Here is a 21,105-nt window from a genome sequence, read left to right on the forward strand (position 1 = left end):
TGATTTTGCCACGTGGTTTTTCCCAAACGTGTACATAAGTGGGGGTATTTATTGAATATCCATTTGGTTATTCGTTGATGTGTGTTCGATATGTTGAATAAATTATTCTCACCTTTATTTGTTGTTGTCATTGTTAGGCGTAGGCCGAGTTGGTCCATGATGTCTCTCCCCAAGATGTTGATGGTGTTGTTGTTGACCAGTAGTATTGTACAGTTTTTGGCGGTGGATGACCCTGATGTGATATCCACTTGGATGGTGCCGATTATATCGATTTTGTTGTTATTGAAGCATCGAAATTCTCCAATCGATTTGTTCGGCTGTTTGATGGTTGTCTTTCCATTTGCCAGTAATCTCTGTGCTGTGTCTATGTTCATGAAGCTGCGTGGGCTTCCTGTATCTGCCAACCAGAATATTTGCTGGTTGTTTGTTTTTGTCTTTATCCAGAATTCTCCTCTGTTTGTTTTGTTAACGTCTGATACTTTCTCATTTGTGAAGTTGATCGTTTTGATGAAGTTGATGTTTTGCCAGTCCTCCATCATCTCTCTTATATAACACGTCGATTCTGGGTCGATTGTTTCTTCTGTTTCTGTTCGTTCTTCCGTTTCTGTTTCTTCGTTGATGTTCCTTATTTTTTGTTGTGATTGTCTTTGTGCCAGTTGGTTGTATTTGTTTTGGGGTTGTAGTCCTGTACTCATTGTTTGTGATCTTTGTTGTTGTCTGAATGTGTTACGTGGTGGCATCTCTGATCTGCAAAGTTTTGCGAAATGTCCGATCTTTTTGCATATTCTGCAGGCTTCGTTCTTCGCGGGACATGTGTTTAAATGGCCAGGGAGGAATTTGTTTCCGCATCTCCTGCAATTTTGTATTTGTCCTGTTTGAGGGGTTGGTAGGATCGGTATTCTGTTTTGTCTCTTAATGTACTGTATTTTTTCGAACCATGGGTTGTCGTTGTAGGTGGATGAGTGTGGTGATTGTGAGTTGTGCATTTTCTGTTGGTTAGCTTGTCCTCGTTCTCTTGCTAGTGCATAGTTTAATGTTTCACTGGGTGTTCTGTCTTCTGATTGTAAGTCCATTTGGATTTGTTGATTTCTCATTCCTTGGATGAATATACTTTTCACCATGCTTTCTTCGAGATGTTCCCAGTTGCATAGTGCTGCATGCTTTTTTATTCGTGAGTGGAATACTTCGAGTGATTCTCCTTCTTTTTGTTGACATCTGAAAAACTGAAATCTGTCGAATGTTTCGTTCCTTGTTTGTGTGAATGATTCCTTTAATTGTTCAACTAGTGCGTTTGTGGTGCATTTTTGTAGGTCCGTGTATGGAAATCTTTGACGGAATATGTTTGTGGCTTGTGCTCCTAGAGATAGATAAATTAAGCTTTTTGCTTTATTGTCGGCGTCATCCCATGGGATATTGTCTACCATTGGTCCTTTATCTTCGATTGCTTTGCAATCGTTTTGCCAGTCGGTTCTACTTGTTCTACTTTTTTGATTACGTTGTTCACGATGCCTTCTTTCGGCCGTGGTTTCATCTGCTTGTGCTGGTTCATAGTGTGGTTGTGCTGGATAATCTAACTCCTCGATTTCTGGTTTGGGTTGTAGTAGTTTTTCTACTTGAATGTTGTCCTTTACCATGATCGCTAGTTTCACAGTTGATATCCATTTGTCCCAGTCTAGTTCTGGTTGGTGACCTTTGTCCCAGAAGAAGTTAACTCCAAGGGCAGATCTTGCCATTACTGACTGCGCCATGTCATATAGAATAACTTTCGATAACAAAAGAGCAAGTACGAAGCTTGAATTATCAACTCTTTCTCGTTTGCTTTAGACAGAACTGCAGTTTAGCTTTCACGCTCTACGTGATTTAGACGAAGTACCAGTTGGCACTTGTGGTAACAATGTTTAACAAAGCTGTCACTCAAGTTTACAAAATGTTTATCACCTAATGGTGATACTCAACATTAACATAGCAACAAAGGAATATAAGTTCATTCCATCAGGAATATAAATATATGTAATATAGTTTAACAGTGTTTATATTATTAGGTGCGATACTTGGTTGTCAACTCTCCGGGTGGATCCGCCACCACAACTATTATTATTATTATTATTAGTATTATTAGTATTATTATTATTATTATTATTATTATTATTATTATTATTATTATTATTATTATTATTATTATTATTATTTTTATTATTATTATTATTATTATTATTATTATTATTATTATTATTATTATTATTATTATTGTTATTATTATTATTATTATTATTATTATTATTATTATTATTATTATTATTAGTATTATTATTATTATTATTATTATTATTATTATTATTATTATTATTACTATTATTATTATTATTATTATTATTCTTATTATTATTATTATTATTATTTTTATTACTATTATTATTACTATTATTATTACTATTATCATTAATATTATTATTATTATTATTATTATTATTATTATTACTATTATTATCATTATTATTGTTATTATTATTATTATTATTATTATTATTATTTTAATTATTTTTATTATTATTATTATTATTATTATTATTATTATTATTATTATTACTATTATTATTACTATTATTATTACTATTATCATTAATATTATCATTATTATTATTATTAATATTATTATTATTATTATTATTATTATTATTATTATTATTATTGTTACTATTATTATTATTATTATTATTATTATTATTATTATTATTATTATTATTATTATTATTATTATTATTATTATTGTTATTATTATTATTATTATTATTATTATTAGTATTATTATTATTATTATTATTATTATTATTATTATTATTATTGTTATTATTATTATTATTATTATTATTATTATTATTATTATTATTATTATTATTTTTATTATTATTATTATTATTATTTTTATTATTATTACTATTATTATTATTATTATTATTATTATTATTATTATTATTATTATTATTATTATTATTATTATTATTATTATTATTATTATTATTATTATTGTTATTATTATTATTATTATTATTATTATTATTATTATTATTATTATTATTATTGTTATTATTATTATTATTAGTAGTAGTATTAGTATTACTATTAGTATTAGTATTAGTATTAGTATTAGTATTAGTATTAGTATTAGTATTAGTATTAGTATTAGTATTAGTATTAGTATTAGTATTAGTATTAGTATTAGTATTGGTATTAGTATTAGTATTAGTATTAGTATTAGTATTAGTATTAGTATTAGTATTAGTATTAGTGTTAGTATTAGTATTAGTATTATTATTATTATTATTATTATTATTATTATTATTATTATTATTATTATTATTATTATTATTATTATTATTATTATTATTATTATTATTATTATTATTATTATTATTATTATTATTAGTATTAGTATTAGTATTATTATTATTATTATTATTATTATTATTATTATTATTATTATTATTATTATTATTATTATTATTATTATTATTATTATTATTATTATTATTATTATTATTATTATTATTATTATTATTATTATTATTATTATTATTTGTATTATTATCATTATTATTATTATTATTATTATTATTATTATTATTATTATTATTATTATTATTGTTATTATTATTATTATTATTATTATTATTATTATTTTTATTATTATTATTATTATTATTATTATTATTATTATTATTATTATTATTATTATTATTATTATTATTATTAGCTGTTTTATCCGTTTTATTCTGCTGTAATTATACGCGATTAACACATTTTTCAAAAGTTTTCTAAATATATTTATGCTCTAATATTTTTCAAAATATATTTTTTAATTAATTAATTCAACAAACTAACTTCCTCCAACTAACTAGGTTTCATTTCTGCCAAATCGACCTGTTAAAATCTATCGCGGAATACGGTGACAAGTGCGAGTATATATACTAGACAAAAAAAACTGTTTAATGAAAAAAAGTAATGAGCATCGTTTGGTCAGGAACCTCAACCTAGATTATTTTCTTCTCATCTAAATCTATTTATTCAAGATCACTGCTCTGAAAATGAGCCATAATTATAAAAAGTAACAAAATTGCATGAGAGATCTAAGTAAAACCAACTTTTCCAGTGGCCTATACTGTTGCGCATACGATTCATCACTTTTCGTCCGTTTCTGTTTTGCAACTTACCCTTGACTGTCTTCCCGAATTCCGTTGGGAAAGAGCGCCATGACGAAAGAAAAGCCCAGTTTCGTCTTGAATGTCCTGTAACACCACTCAACTCAGAGTAGAACCAACCCACCTCTAGAAATAGATATTGAAGAGCTGTGCTAGACAAACTCGGTGGTATTTCCCATTAATTTACAAATGTACGTAAACTTTGTTTTCGTAAATGAAAAAATACGAGCAAATAATACAAAAAAAATACGCCCCTGTTGACCAGACCGATCAAAAACGGTCAAAATGTTGGGTGAAATTACCGTTTCTTATCGGTTTTGAGCTTTCTTGATCGGTAAATTTAGGACATGATCGTTTTTGACCGTTCTTTTAGGATACTGCCGTTTTCGAACGTTCGTTAGGGGACTGTCGTTCTTGATAGCTTGTTTAGGAAACTACGTTTTCGCACGTCTTTGACAGTTTTTATGATTGATTTCAACGCACCCAAAAGTCCGCGTTCAAATTCACCTTGCGGATTATGTAGCCCCCCGGAAGTTCGTGGCAGAGCAAATCAGCGCTGAATCAGTCTAGAGACTTACTGTTCTTAAGATGGCCAGTACTCTGTTCATGTCTCAATTTACACTGGCTAGTCTTCATCTTTGAGTAAATTTTACTGCATGAAAAATAATGGATCTATTCTGTTTCGCCCCCCCCCCCCCCAGTGTTTTTTAAGACCCGCAGTTACAAATTGTATGTTGTTATATAGCGCGTTACTAAGAAAAGAGCACGTGCGCCTGGGGGTCATAAAAAAATTGAGCTCACTAAGCTGGGGGGGACAGAATAGATCAAAAACAATATGTTCAACTTAATGCCCGCCAACAAGGTTTGCTTTATATGCAATTCGAACTTCCGCGTGGGTCGATAAGTAACTTTTAATTTGCGTAGCAAGTCATAACCACTAAGCTAAATGGGTTTTGTAGTAATTGCCTGCAAACTAGGTTAAGCATAAATAGTGTGTATACTACTCTAGTAATTACAAGTTATAGGCTACAAAATTAAGACATAATTCTGCTCAGACTTAACTTTGAGGTACGACTAATTTTCATACCATACAGGATAATCTGTTTCTAACGAATTCTAAGACCTCAATATCATCATAACGAAGAAAAACTACACATAAAGAAACAAAATATTATGGAGATGCAATGTTTCAGAACTGAATTAAATGTTTTCACGAGAAATTTGCTGGTTCAGCGCTGAAGAGGTCTGAGACTCAAATCCGGGCCAGACTAAAATAATATTGCAAAAAGGAAGTAAGCAGCGGTGAATGCGTTGAGAGCGGTGAACAAAATTCACCGTTATGATTTTCAAATCTTTCAAACAATCACCACCAAATTTACCAAATATCTTCACCAAAAAAATTTCTAAAAATTACGTAAGAATAGCGGTGAATGCGTTGAGAAACCGCAAGCTGTACAAAATTTTACCGCTAAGTTAACACATTTTCTAACGACTAAAATTTTTGATGAAACTATGCAAGATTTGAGATGAAAATCTTAACTTGCTTTTTTTTAAATATTACTTTGCCGACCAATAATTTTCAATTAATTTTTCGACTAAATTGGCTCTGTTGAATAGATACTGAAAAAAAATGTAAAAAGTTTGAATTTTTATTGGATTTTGGTCTCTGTGAATAAGAATCAAGGATTCATTTAAATGAATTAAAGGCCGAAATAGGTGTCTCCCTGCCGTCCTATTAAATTTTAAGAAGACTAAGTTTTTAATCTAGCTGAACTAAGGAAAAAGACGTTCTTAGTTGTCAATTTTTGCGTTCAATAAGCTCTCTGTATAAAGTTTCAAAATTTTTTCAACCCAGCCAAGTGCTATTAAGTTTGAGAAAGAACAAATTTTCTATCTAGCTCAATTTTAACGGTCATTTCTTCGATTTAAATAAAGCTCAAAAACGGTAATCACCTAAAAAACGCTCAAAACGATTACAAGCACATTATATCATATTGTATGCACCCCAAACGCACGTGCAGTATAATGATTTACATAATGATTACTATTTAATGGTACGTGCTCTGTAACTGGGAGTGCATAACGTACGGGAAGGGGGGACAAATTAAAAATCCTGAAAAATATTTGGTTTAATTTCATATAAGTACTGCATCTATTCTAGCTATGTACTCACCGGCTGATCTGTACATCACTGACAGCCCAGCCCCTTCTGTTGCTAATTGGACTCTGATGTCCACTCAGCTCATTCTCCACCAATTCCCACTTGAACTCCTCCCTCGATATCCCAAACTCACTCTCTGCATATAAAGTCTCGCTCATCATAACCAGTTCAAACAAAATGTGCGCCTTTTTTGGTGTCTTTCCCATTATAGCACCCCCTCAAAGTTACAGCCCACGTTCAGGTTATGGAAATTAGTGGGGTGGACTTCATGTAACCACAAAGCTGGGGTTGAGAGCTATAATGGCAAAGATCCTCTTTCTGCTCTATTTTATCAATATACAATGTAACTGTGGTGCGTAAAAAAAGTAATAAAACAAAATGTACACTATAGAAGGCACGTGCCAAATGAAACCTGAAATAGCTCCTGATTTTTTCACGTCAGCCCCTATCCCCTCAAGTACCAATATCATGGTCTTTCAAATTAACCCCCCACAAAATGAGCCACAAATTAGCCCTCGTTGTTATATGATTAAGAGGAAGCGCAACTAATATAGCAACAAAAAGCGTTGATACACAAAAATATCAACCGTTTGTTTCTTACCTTAGATGTGGTCACACGCAGAGGTCTGACAGCCAAGTCAACTCTGATCAGAACAACTAGGGCAATATACAGGGGCAAGGTCACAACCCGTCGACAGAATCTGGCAGAAGTTCATGGGTATGAGCAGTCTGGCAAACGCTCTCCCGATAGTGTCTGATCAGAGCGCTGTCCAATAGTCTGGATGATTTAACCAAAAGGCTGTCATTAGTTGGGATAGTCTGGACAGATAGCCTTGTTTGGATGGATAGCCGTATCAGTAAAATGGTATGAAAATGACTTCAACAAGAAAGATTGCTGAGAGAGGAGAGGTACTTTTTCTTCAAAAAGAATTGGAACCGTAATTATTGAAACTAATTACAACCTGTTGAAAAATTCCACCTAGCCGTCTTTGGAAAACAGGACAAATAACCAAAAGGACAATAAAATGGTGATTTTTCAAAGCATGAACTTCCCTTGAAGGCAGATAGGGCTTCCTTTTAATCAGATCAACTTACAAGTCCAAGAAAAGGCAGAACAGAGGTTCAAAATATATTCAATAATCTATAAATTTTGAAAACAGGTAAATCCTAAGAGAATATCAAACTACAATTAGCTACAATCGAAAAATTGACGTATATTTTTTCACCTTGTTAGCCTTTGAGTTCTGCCATTATTGAGAAAAATGAGAACACTGAGTTCTGCCATTATTGAGAAAAGTAAAAAAACAATAGCAGCAGAACTCTAAATTGCATTGATAACTCATGAAAACAATTCTCATTTTAACACCTTGCAAAAAATTGTTAAAATTGTTCTTTATTTCTCACAATTTTTCGCTTTATTTCAATATTAGAGATGTTTTTGTCCTTATTTTGGCTTGTCCGAGTTTGTGTGAGCAATGAAGTTGCCACAGTTGTCAAATATTTTTTTGCGTTTGTTTTTTACTTGTATAAATTGAAAAAGTATTGGATTTTTCTCTTAATGAAGATTGTTTTGTTTAAATTATTTTTAAGTTAAATTCTTTTTATTTCAATTAAGATGTATTTTCTCTTTTTTGATGCTCACTACCATTAGAGACTAGTTATTTGACAGGTGGCTTTTTGGCGAAGATATCTTTGAGTCGTTTCCGGAGTTGTTCCGGCTATGTTTTATTTTTGATCGGTAATTTTGTTGGAGTGTATTTAACACAGGAATTGAAATGTGTGAAAGCAAAGCGATTAGGTCAAATTACTGAAGAACAAACAGAATAAAGAGTGGTTGTCTGTTCTTGCTATATTAGTGAGAGAGAGCGAGAAAAGTAGGTGTAAAAAATTTTCCCTTAGAGAGCAAATTTTTTTAATCACCTGCTTCATCTTCAAAGCAGTTTTTTAATTAAACTCAATTTTTCAAGCTAAAATAGTTGTCTCACAAATTGTCTCAATTTACTGAGCTAGTAATAGTGCGTTTGAAGTAATGTTTAACCATCTGAAGCAAAAAAAACATTTTTAGACTAAATTGCGAACTACTTTTATCATTTTGTCATGTCGCAGTCGTTTTTAATAGTTTCTGTAGTCTTCAAACCTTTGTATAACATTTGTGGTTTTCTCTTGTTTACGATTTTTGTTCTAGTTGTTTTTACTGCCTTTTGATGCAACCAATTATTATTGTGAAAAGTTTTACTCAAAGGTAAACAGTAATTTTAATTCAATTTATCCGTTTTCGTTTGTCTTCCTTTTTTGTGCTTCTTGCAGTAGTTTTTCCTGTTAATTGCTCTCCAAGATTTGCAATAATCGTAAACTTGTGTGACTTTTTATGCAAATGTCGCTTGACCATTTTTGACTTTTCGAGTTGCTTTTGCCCTCCTTGACTTTTTGCATTTTGCGTGATTTAATGTTTTCTCATTATAAACAGCAAATGAAGGTATTTGAAGCCCCCTAGTGAATTTCTTAGTCCAAATCAGGCTACAACCCCGCTCCCGACTGAAAGACGTTGCGATTGATTAGAATGAGCTCTCGCTAGTCGTTCGAGAGAAATTCTTCCGACGTTAGTCGGTTATGTTTTATTCTTTAATTTTGAGCTTTTATTTAGATGTTAATCCTAAAGGTTGCCGCTGAAGACTAGGCACTTTACTTTTATCCCAAAAACAGCACAAATTTCCATTCTTCTTAGTTTTTTGTTAAAAAATGCATTTTTTATTATTGTTTAATGTTTCCAGGAGGTATCTGGTATACGTTTGGGAAAAGAGAAGTAGTAATTGGTTTTTCTCAAAATGATTGTAGGGAAGTAGTGTCTTGGCATTTTCTGGATTAATTTGTTCCAGAATTTTTGTAAGAGTTTATTTGAACTTTGTCCTTCCTTCCTTTTTCGTTTCCTCGATTTTCTCTGTATAAACTGTTTTTGTTGTTCATTCGCTCAATTGGTTGTGTTTTGAAGAACAAAGAATAACCGTGTCACAAGTTTTTATTGCCAATAACTGCTTTGTTGTCTAGCGGGTAAAAAAATTTTTATCAGATTTTTCTTGAGTTTATTTGTCGGATACTTTTTTTTGTTAATTTCCCTTATGTTGCTCCAAAGTGATCAGTGTAATTAAAAGAAAGTTCCTTATGTCAATTAGGGTGGTCAACCTTCTAATTCGAGTCGTTTCCGGAATTCTTCCGGCTATTTTTTTTTAAAATCTGTTCACATTATTTCATGATTTTTTGAAGTCAAATTGAAGTGATGGTTTCGATCACACTAAAACATGAAGTGGAGCAAAAAAGACGAGCGATTTTGCGACGTGAAATTTTTTTACTCGAATTTTAAAATAGAGTGAGGAAACGGTGTTTGAACAATTCGCTTTCCCGATTGTGATTTTTTGATCACATGCGGCAATTCGACTTTCAATTTTAATTTACTGTTTTTTTTCAATTTTTCTCATCGAGTTTTTTCTAAGTGGTTTTCTCAATACAATCATAGACTGTTTTTGGTCTAGTTTTGATGTTTTTACAATTCAAAGAATTTGAATTGTATTGGGGCGCTGTCTTTTTTTTAAAGATCTGTTCACACATTTTCATGATTTTTGAAGTCAAATTGGAGTGCTGATTTTGATCACGCCGAAACAGGAATTGGAGCGAAAAAGCGAGTGGTTTTGCGGTGTGAATTTTTTTTGCTCTAATTTTAAAGTAGAGTGAGAAAACGGTGTTTGAACAAAAGTTCGGTTCCTCGGTAGTGGTTTTTTGTTCACATGCGGCAATTTCACTCTGATTTTTACTGTTTTTTCGATTTTTTGGATCGCATTTTTTTCTAAATAGTTTTCCCAAACCATTCACAGCTCATTCTGAACCTAGTTTTTTGTTAGAATCAAAATTACATATCTCACTAGTGGTTTTTTATTCTCCCTAGCAGCATTTTGACATTGATTTTCTGTTTTTTTTTCATCTAATTTTTTTAAAAATGGTTTTCCCAATTCACTCATTGTCTGTTCTAGGTCTAGTTGTTTGTTAAGTCAATGAAAATTCTTTGAATTGTACGTCAGGACTTGTCCTGCTATGTTTTATATTTCTTCCAACTACAACTTTCTTCATTTTACCTTGGTTCACAGCTTGTTTAGCAAATTGGGTAATTATTTTTGACTTTAGGATAGTTTCAATGTTTTCTTTTTCTGCTCAAAGTGCTTTCACACACCAGTTGCTCAGCAAATCAATCTAAAGTGAGCAGAATTAGAAAAACAAAATCAAACAGGATAAACCGATAAAACCCAATTTTAGATGCCCTTTACTTGAACTTTGTTCTTAACTCTTTGTTAAACTCTCTAACGCGTTTTGGCATTAAAACTAGCCCCCACAAGAAACAAAAATTTTTCTAACTGCAAAATCCAATCAAAATAGTTTGCACTTTCAAAATGTTTTTAAACAACAATCAGTTTTTATCTTTGTTTTACAGTTCCTCCTATCCAAATCGGTGTTATGGGAATCTATGGCGGCTATTTTCCGGTAATATGCCGGGTAGGTTTCACTAACCAACCCAATTGTTAAGACAACTGAAAAACAATAATTAGTAAACGCGCCAAAAATTTACGAACAGCATTTACGAAAGACCGTGAAAATTGTTAAAGGGATCAGCTGAGGTCTTGATAAAGAGTCCGCTTCGTTATCAATTAGTGACGACTTTCATTATAGCAATTAGGTGAAGAGATTAAAAACACAAAAACGAGTAGAACTAAAAAAAAATTTCAGAAACTATTTTGAAAACAAGAATGGTCGAAGTCATACTCAGAACATCTGTGATTTATTTATCATGTTGACAATAAGTAACAGGACATAAAAAAGCAGCATATACGGGTTAAAACCAAAACAATAAAGCAAACATGGAGTCCACTCTTAAATAATTTTTAGCTGCCCACTGATCAATTCGAAGAACAACGTGCGTGCACCACTGAAAAACATGGTAACATTTAATAACATTGCCAACATTTAACGAGAAAAACATGGAAAGCAAATGTTAAATTACCGCATCTGTGGAGAAACTGCTCTAAAACCAAAGAATTGTTCAGTTACTAATTTATCAGTTCAACTTTGCATTTTTTCACGTTTTAAAGGTATTCTTTTTACTGTTATCTTCACTATCATAGCGTTGCTCAGGAGATCAGAGTTTGTAAAATCGGAAAATGAAGCATGAAGCTGGATGTTGAAAAATATCACCCTTTTTAATATTTTTTGGGAGGATCTACATTTAAATTCAAGATTTGTGTGTATGGTAGGATTGTCATACCAAATTCAATCAAGCACGGTTACGTCGAGGCAGCACACATCCTAGGATTTGAGGCATGACTGACATAAGGCATGATGCATGCGTGGTAGCCCTACATGAAAATGTATATTCTTTCAAAAGCAGCAAAAGCAACCGATTTGTCTAGATCTCGAGACTTTCGGATGCGATCAAAAATTCCCACATAAAAGATGGGACCAAGTGAACGCAGTGAATGCCAACTGGACTTGAATAGAACAAAGGCTACGCAGGAGGCAAATAGACATCGCAATAACCATCCTTGCCACACGGCTCATATCAGGCCCAGAATATGGAGTACCCTTACTGTGAAGGCCAATCATTAATAATTTCCTCAAACATTTATTTTATTAAAACAAGTGTATGTCGACATATTTGGTTTCGAATTTTAATACAAATGTAAACGAATAAAAAAGCCCCCAAACGTGCGAACAGGCAGACCGGGTTAAAGTCTTTACAAAACAAGGTAACTAAAACTGCTATAAACCAAAATTACGGTTTACACCTGGTAACGACAAAGTGTTAGTTTGACTTTTCTAAAAAATCACAACTGCTGCCACTTATATAGAAGTGAAGTGAAAGAACTAAGCCTCGTGAAATTCCGCATAGGTCTGATTCCACACACTTCAAAACTTAATAAAATTAAACGTGTGCGTGTCGCAGATTGCTGTGAAGAATCAGATAATTATGCCTGAGCTTTGTTTTGGTCATAGACACAAAGTACTCAGCAAAATCGACGTAAACGCACTTCAACCCGATTACAGAATTAGCTGTCTCGATTGAGTCCACTGCAGCATGTCCTCCAGTCTTACAAAGTTCGTCATCCAAGCCACCCTCAAGACACAAACAACGTCAATTCATTAAAAAAGGAAACAGAACCAACAGTGTGCAATGGGTAATATTCAGGATATTGCACAGCAAAGCCCGACTTTCCTGAAACAGATTTAGAGAATCGATACTGCTCATGCACTCAACCATATCTTACACAGAGCTATATTTGAAGAAAAAGAAACTGTTAGAGCAGCTGAAAACGCGTTGTACTCCAACAGTTTTTAAAAAATTCACAATTATTTATTAATGTAATAGTTATAACTGGTACATATGTTGGTAACTTTCAGTTTTATTTTTCAAAAAATTAAATAAATTACTAACTTATTTCTTGTCTGATCATATGTTTCGCAAAATGTTTATATCGAACTAACTGTGAAGTAATTTCTATTCAAATCATAATATTAACGGAATCCTTTTTTTTAATTTCAATTCAAAACTTTGTTGGATCGTCTTCTATATTACAAAATTTTCGACTGAAATTAATTGGAATTCGCCAAGTGAATCCACAAATACACTAAGTGATTTTGCTGGGCGAAATACACAAATTAGTTGCTTTAAATCCAGACAATTCCTTCAACGAAAATAAGAGTGAATTCGCGTTGCGAATCCGGACACATTAATTCAACAAACAAAGAGATGTTTTGCATCGCATTTCATAATTTTAAGTTCTGCATTTCAACGTGATCGATAGAGTACTTAGTGTGTTAAATCATTCATATTCAACATAAGTGTTCTACGAAGCAAAAAACTCAGGCAGTGAAGTTGAGGATTCGCCTCACAAAACTGTAAGCTTAGCTCTATGATTGTATTCGCGTATACATTCTTTCTCCCTCGGCACAAACTAGTTTGAGCAAAATAATTCATTTCTCTGAAACGTTTTGAGCGATCGTGAATTTTGCGTATGCTGTTAAACATTGAAACGCATGCGAGGGCCAAATTTGATAAAAACCAAGTTTGATTTTCTCAAGAAAATTCCGTTCTACTTTTCACTATAATATCGCCAAGTACATAATTTTTTGTATTTTAATTATGTTTTCAAACCCTAAGTCATCTTTATTGATAATTGATAGATTCCACTGAAACAGTTGTTCATATTTGCAGTTTCCGGATTTGAAATATCTACTTGCCTTTCTGTATATGGAATACTTTTGGTTCGGTTTAAATCTGAATCTATTACTTCTTTTGTAGAATGACGATTCAGCAGAGCTTTTGGGCTGTATAAATGAGCAACAAATGAGCTGTCCCTATTGTTTGATCTTCATTTAGTTTTTTACAATACAATCCGAACAATAAAATGGTTGCTTGAAGGCAATATTTATTATCACGAAATCGATTAGATAGAATCATTGTTTAATCTGGCGGTTGGTTACATCCAATTGTTTTCCATTTTCGTTTCAACAAAAAAAAACTCGATTTAAAAAAAATGAAATATACTAAACATTAAAAGTAAGTTAACAACCCTTAGTTTTACGACTGAACACTCGATTTTTATAGCAATATTTGGAAACAATTTTTACACCCTTGTTCCCCTAAACTACTGGTACTTCCTGCATATGAAATTCAGATAAAATTCAAAAATGCAACGTTCAATAAAAAAAAATCAAGTCGCTGAACTCCATCCGATTTCATAGCAAAAAGAAATTTGTTTAAGATGTGATATGTTTTTAGGTCTGTGAAACTATCGCTAAGTTTGCACTTGTCTTAAACATTACATAAAGGATGTGAACAAATTGTATTCCTGTGACAACTTTCTTTTTACAGCTGTGAAACTTGGATGGAGTTGATCAAATTTACATTGTGATATCTGGTTAGTTACCTTTGCGCATTATCTGAATTTCAAATGCAGGAAAGGCCATTGTTGTAGGAGAAAAATGGTTTCATTTGTTTTCGAAATGTGATTTTAAGTTCCAGTTAAAATTTCCTCATAACTATTTTTAGTCCATAAAATTAGGTGATCCTAACTTACTTTTGATGTTCAGTATATTAAAATATATACTTTCAGTTTGTGCCCCCCCCCAAGCTTAGTGGGTGCATAATATTTGCATCCCGACGCACGTGCTATAATTTTACACGATGATTTACTATATAATGACACGTGCTCTGTAACGAGTGGGGGGATAACGTACCTTCGGGCACGAACCGAAAACCTCCAAATATTTAAATCAAAATCATCTCTTCACATCATGCGTCAAATAATGCAGCGCGGGGCTTGAAAAAATTGGCGTAAATACATTCTTTCAATGCTTGTTGCGACTTGCTTATGCGTTATCTGACGCCTAATTCCAATTTCCGTTGCATTGTTTTTAACAGTGTACGAGTGGAGAAACTTGTGCTATGGCGAAAAAACTTGAAAATTAAATCCAAGTTTATTTCTTTACCTGAAAAAAATTTGTGAATTGTCTCATCTTTCTTGTTAGCAAAAGATTTGTGAAGTAAGCTTCACGAAAAGGTTACACTTGCATCGAACCAACGGACGGCAGGTAAAGCAAGAACATCGTGACATGAGTTTTTATGACACAACTTTTTTGTAAATATTGCCAACATCGGAATCAGTGAAGCAAGCTCATTAGCCTGCTTCACCACACACCCAATACCATTATCACACAGTCAAAAACAACAAAATGTGGAACAACGCACAACAGTCGACGCTTTTTTGACTTACATGGCCAGCACAAGTTATCTCAATAAGGAACCAAAGAGAGCCCGCCCGCTAAAGAAGTTTACCAATTATAAGATTCAGTGGACAGTGACGATTAATTGCAATCTTATATATTTAAAGAAAATTTCAAAACAGATCAGAGGTTCCGTCTTCTAATAAACGAAGATATTTTGTGAAGTTGCAGACGCTTTTTCTTGTGGTACAAGTTTAAACGGCTGAAGCAGCTCGTTTTAAATTTGGCTTAAATTTTGCTAGAAATTTATTTTAGGTAATTTAAGAGGAAGTTTAGTCTACCTGGGAATGTTTTTGTGCTGCAGGGAACGTTTGCCTGCCTACACTGACATGCCGTTCTGCTTTTCGATTTTTAAACCAAAACATTTGCCACTAGTTAAAAGTTTGCATACCTGAATGCGCTTGCGGAAAAATGTCCCTCGTTTTTTAAAACAGCCCATTTGAGTAATTAGCGATTCTGCTCTGCTGCAAATAGGTCACGCTGAAGTACAATCGCTTTTCTGTGTACAAATTTTGAAAACAAATCTATTGAAATTTAAACATGAGAGTACTGATGCTTCAAGAGGTATTTGAAGCCGTCAATGGTATATTGATCTGCTCACAATTGATGACTTTAAGCTTTATTGAGTAGAATTGGAATACTTTAATAAGAATCAATTACAATTTCCAAGTAATTGCAAGGATCGTTTAATGTTCTCCACTGAAACCTACATTCCCGCACGAAAGTTTTCTCTTCAAAAGAAAAGTAATGTTGGTTTTGTCAGTTTGCATTAGCAACACGTATTGTTTGACGTACACTTCAGTTTTTCCCAAAACCTTGAGGCAACAACTATTCATTTTGAGTTATTGTTTCTGTTATAAGAACGGATATTGTCTACAATCTGGACAATTTGGAAATTTCCTCCTTTTTCTTCCCGAAAATCTTTGCTGTAGAGAAGAAAAATTGTGAGACCCCAAAAATGTTTCTTGAAGGCCCGCATGCTGAACTACGGTCCAAAAAGTCAAAATTTTCACATTGTTTTCTGTGTAAAAGGAAAGACAAATATTTTTCAACGTTATGTACAAGTTCATACACCCCTAGTTTTCTGAACAGAGATTAAGATTTTGAGTGGGATACCTTCGCAAGATCAATAAATTTAGCATTAAGTTTTTTAACTCTTCATTAATTTGTAGTGCTTCACCTAAATGTAAAATATCTGTGGACGATTAATTCCTTTGAAATCCAAACTTAGTATCATTGGGTAATTTATCTTTTTGGATATATTCATTCTCTTGATTGAGCAGAATGAGCTCAAAGAATTTGGCAATAGCAGGAGTAACTGAGTTCGGTTTATGACTTTTGCATACGACATCATTTTTGAAGACTGAAATGGCAAAATGAAAATGTTTAAACTTTATTAGAAAAGATCCTCAAATATTTAAGTGTTAAATAGGATTTGTTTATCTGTCGATCCAGAAATTAGCACCTTTAATAGCCCAGGGATTCAGAACTTGGAACCTAATTGGCAAGTGAATCAATGGCCTAGTACATTTTTAACCTGTTTTACCTGAAATTAACAATCTCATTGAATTGTAGTTCAGACAACCCCCCTTTTGGCTTCTTCCTACATTAAAAATTCTAAATACACAATGGTACCAGAAAGGTACACACAGCACATTTGTGCCATTTACGCGTCATTTTTGAAGCGTGAAATTTAAGATTTCTTGACAATACTACAAAAAGTTTGAACTAGCGATCACCTATGTTTTGGGATACAATACAATCAGATGGGCGCAAACCGTTTTTTGGATGTTCAAACAATCTAATCGTTCTAGATTACATAAAGATTTTGAAAAAATAAAGAAAAGAGGATTTTCAAGACCTTAATTTTCAACAAAATACTCTTCAGCATGAATCAAAAATTATCATCAATTTCTTCAAAAAGGAACGGGAGGTACTTGAATGGTCAACAAATAGTCTCGATCTGAATCTAATTTAAATTTTAAGGGCGATTTCGATGGAACTATTACGAGAACAGCGTTCTTTGGGAAAAATTTGGAAGAAAAAGTGTCGAAAAGTTGACCCAGATATCGCTACAATTTTATGTGGAAACTACATATTGTCTACAAGATATTTAAGAAAAGCTATGAGCGTAATGACCCGCTACTAGAGAACCGATTTGATAAGTTGTATTATTTGCTGTTTGTTGCGCTTTTTAGATTCTCTAAATGTACGTAGCTTTTTGGTACCATTGCGTAGGTACCAATGCCACGTGCTTTATTTATTATAGTAGCTGTCTCAAGATGGATGGATGATCTTTGATGAAATATTTGCTCATTTTATTAGCCACCCCCACCGGCTATTTAATAGAAGGTTCACAGATGTTTCTTTTCAGGTTTAATTAATACAGGAAGACTTGCAACAACGTCGCGTACTATTGTCCTCAGATTTCTTGAACGTTGCGTTTTTAAAAGTCAGAGTAATTTACATCATAATTTACTCACTTTGACAGAACGTTGCACCATTGTATTTAAAGATTCTATTTAATTCAATGTCTTCGTACGCTGTGTGTAAGGTTAATATTTCAGCACATAATTAAGATCAGCCTATGAATTGTATGAGCTCCCTGGGTTCGACTCAGTAGATCAAAATAATTTCCAAGACAAGTAGTTTGCACCTCCGGTTGATTCTCAATTTTAAAAGATAACTGATCACTAGGAAAGAGTTGAAAATGAAAAACTATATTGAAATTAGACTAAATTAACTACTAAGCAATCATAAAAGGCCAAAACAATTACAAAAGCTTTCACTAAACAACTATCACGATTTACAATAGAAAAGAATATAGGCACAACTTTTCCTGACGGAATCTACAGACGCTTCACTGACACTACTATCGTTAAAATGAAACCATTTCCCAGTTTGAGAGGAAGTTTCTTCTGAAATTTCACTTTGCACTTGAGGTATATTGACAAAAGACGTATAATGTCCCGAAGAAAGATTACTGCCGTGATGAACAATCACAGATTGCAACTGATATGTCGCTACTTTTCTCTTTTTGCTTGGCGACATTTCAGCGGTGTCGTTTTCCACTAAGAATTGTGATAAATCTAAACCTTTAACTGGAAATGATATGAAAGTGTTGAGTTTGGACTTAGTAGTTTTATCGTGTCTGAAGCGTTTTATGTGAATACATAAAATCTTGGGTTCCTTCAAAATCATAAACTGTTTAGCTGACGGTTGTTTCAGCTGACATTCAGTGCAATAAAACCATTCATTCTCTGTGAGGCTTTCGAGAGTGAAGAACTTTGATATACAATCCTGCAATGTGCAGACTTCCATGCATGATTGGTCTTTGGGTTTAGTCCAGAACTCAGCCGGAATATCAACCGAAAGATCGTAGAAGTAGTCCACTTTTTCAAACTCAGAACCACATTGAATACAAACAACAACACTCTGCAACTTGCCACCAAAACATTGGTTTATCACATCAGTCAACGATGGCTGATAAATAGGGAATTCCGACTCCAGCTGAGAGAGCAAAATCCTAAGGAACTCATGTGAGTCCTGTTGGCGAAAACCCCAAAATGAGTCGTGAATTTTGGCAAATGCGTTTCGGAATGAATCTGGACTATGTGAATGCCCGTTTTTCTCAGTCGTCATGGCTTTGAAGAGCTTTGATAAACATTCAGCAATCACTGGTGCTTGACTCGCGTGTCTACTGGACCTTGTGCTGCGTCCGGAGCTTGTTCGGCTTTCATTTGAGCATGTAGGGTCGACTGCAACTTGCGCAATAAAATCAGAAAATAGTGAAAGGTTGGCAAGGCATTGTAAGGCAGCGTTCATGTAGCAAGTATTTCCAAGGTTCCTTAAACCACAAGTTCTTGGTCGAGCCAATTCCACCGGATTGTCATTTGCGTCCAATTTTGGACGAAGTACTTTTACTTCACCCACACTGACTTCAGACGTTGAGTCAATAAAGATTACTTGGACCTGATTAACATGGTTCAAGACAATTGACTTCTGCAAATTGACAATGCTTTGGTCTAGAATTTGAACATCTTCGTCGCAACCGTAGCAAAATACAGATGCATCAGCAACTGAGATAGAAATAGGATGTTTAGTTTGATTAAAGTGTTCTAGCGCGTGATTTTTTACATAGCGAGAACAACCAATATTGAAACAATCAGAGCAGATCCAAAGGTTTGAACTGTCATCACAATTCTTACACTTTAAAGTTCCAGATGTTGTAATCTTAGCTACATGAACCAGAGCAGCGTCCAGATTTGAACAGTGAGTACATACCATACTAAAAACATGAAAATTAAGATCTTTTCCGTTTGTGCCCCCCAGTTACAGAGCAGGTGTCGTTACATAGTATATCATTATGTAAAAATATGGCACGTGCGTCTGGGGGATGCAAATAATATGCAGCCACTAAGCTGGGGGGGGGGGCACAAACTGAAAAGATCCGAAAATTAAAACAAGAGAACGTGCCTCTTATTTCGAGTATTTCCCGTTATAGTCCCCTCTCCCAGCTTTAAGGTCTCCTAACGTATACCCCACCCCCAATTACCGTATCTATATAACATAATGGGCGAGAATCCTCTATTGGGAAAGACCCTTTTATTTCTGGCAACACCAGGAGGACTGTAAATAGCAAATATATTGCAAACTTTCCTTCAAGGTTTTTGAACACTAATTTGAGGCATCTGTTCTGGTTCGATCTCTAGCGGGAGGGGAGTACAAAATTTTAAACACCCTACGATCACGTCTTATTTTACATAGAAAAGGTCAATTAAAAGAAAGCCGCTCCCCTAAAAAGATAGACGCTCAACTCGAGACTGCAAGTCAACTCCTATGTATATGATAAATCCTAACAGTAGTCAATAATTAAAGCATCAGATGCGAAAGATGGAGAAAATAAAGTGTTGCCAATGTTATTGCAACCTTCAAGATGATTCAAATAAATCGCCAAAATTGTAACAAAAACTTTGACTCTTTTGTCCAGTAACTTGAAACATAGCGTGCTCTTTTAACAAATGTTAAGACTAGAGATATGTTTTTAAACATAATTTTGGCGACCAACCGCCTTGATAAAAAGGGGCATAAAACCTTTGTAATCTACTTTATTTTTTTGAAACCAAGAGGGGCATGAGCACACCCCCGGACTAATATCCAAGACTACGACGTCAACCCAGAGGAAGAGTTTTTATTGCAGACGAGCCAACCAAATACGATTTCCTTTTTCTCAAGGGTTTTGAGACGTCACCCGACCAAGAAGGCCTGACTTTTTTTGGTTCCAGACGTCAACAAGAGATGATCACCCGAGGTTCCAGACGTTACCTCAGAAGTCCCTTCCACGGTTAGACGTATCCAAAAAACACAAATTTTTTTGGGACACGAAATCTCAAAACAAGAAAATTGTCCCCCAAGGAGCTTTTGTTGATGGTTTATGAAAGAAATAGCCGTGGGAACCTACATGTCAGCATTTAACAAAACATACAAAATTTTGCTCAAATATCGAAAAAGTTGCAGAAGTGCTTTTTTGAGTGTCAAAAATTAAAAAACGTTATTCTAACATTTTAATGAAAACTTTTTAATAAATCCAAAAAAACTCATTGATTGGGCCCACTGGTCTTGTTAGAAAATAAGCTCTAAAGTCAGTTTATCGACTTTGCAATTTAGTAAAGAGAAAACACATTTTTGACAAAAATTGCTTCTCTGACTCAAAAAATTCAAAAAAGGTTTTCCTAACGTTTTGAATAAACCTTTATTAGATAGACTAATACCTATTAATTGGCCGCCATGAGTTTGTTGGAAAACAAGCTTCAAAGTCAACGTACGTGCACTTTTAAAAAAGAGGCAACTCACTTTCGACAAATTTGATTCTTTGATCAAAAAAATTAAAAAATGCGTTTTCCTAACGTTTTGATAAACATTTAA

The 21,105-nt window shown here is 33.3% G+C and overlaps 3 protein-coding genes across 6 annotated transcripts in view; 1 reads left to right on the forward strand and 2 right to left on the reverse strand.

The window, feature by feature from the left end:
• Window positions 1-6,750, reverse strand: part of LOC142344220 (uncharacterized) — a 28,516-nt gene extending 21,766 nt beyond the window's left edge. The window contains exons 1-3 of one of the 4 annotated variants that reach the window (XM_075395772.1): window positions 6,669-6,750; window positions 6,370-6,541; window positions 4,209-4,283 (exon numbers count right to left, since the gene is read on the reverse strand). In XM_075395772.1, coding sequence (XP_075251887.1) covers window positions 4,209-4,283; window positions 6,370-6,518 — 224 coding nt within the window. In that variant the 5' untranslated portion in view covers window positions 6,519-6,541; window positions 6,669-6,750. Of the gene's footprint in view, window positions 1-4,208; window positions 4,323-6,369 lie in introns of all 4 variants that reach the window. The other 3 variants (XM_075395771.1, XM_075395774.1, XM_075395773.1) reach the window with 3 other exon arrangements.
• LOC142344868 (uncharacterized) overlaps window positions 1-21,105 on the forward strand; it is a 577,092-nt gene that overhangs the window by 185,523 nt on the left and 370,464 nt on the right. The gene's annotated exons all lie outside the window — the stretch shown is intronic.
• Window positions 17,885-19,490, reverse strand: LOC142344222 (ubiquitin carboxyl-terminal hydrolase 3-like). The gene has a single exon (XM_075395775.1). It carries the CDS (start codon window positions 19,465-19,467, stop codon window positions 17,980-17,982), a length of 1,488 nt encoding a protein of 495 aa, XP_075251890.1. The 5' UTR covers window positions 19,468-19,490; the 3' UTR covers window positions 17,885-17,979.

The sequence above is a fragment of the Convolutriloba macropyga genome, chromosome 8, assembly GCF_964194025.1.
Source record: "Convolutriloba macropyga chromosome 8, txConMacr16.3, whole genome shotgun sequence".
In the NCBI taxonomy this organism is placed as follows: domain Eukaryota; kingdom Metazoa; phylum Xenacoelomorpha; order Acoela; family Convolutidae; genus Convolutriloba; species Convolutriloba macropyga.

What these genes read in the sequence shown, in the direction of transcription:
- LOC142344222 (XM_075395775.1), bottom strand. Translation starts at nt 19,467, where the DNA reads ATGGTATGTACTCACTGTTCAAATCTGGACGCTGCTCTGGTTCATGTA.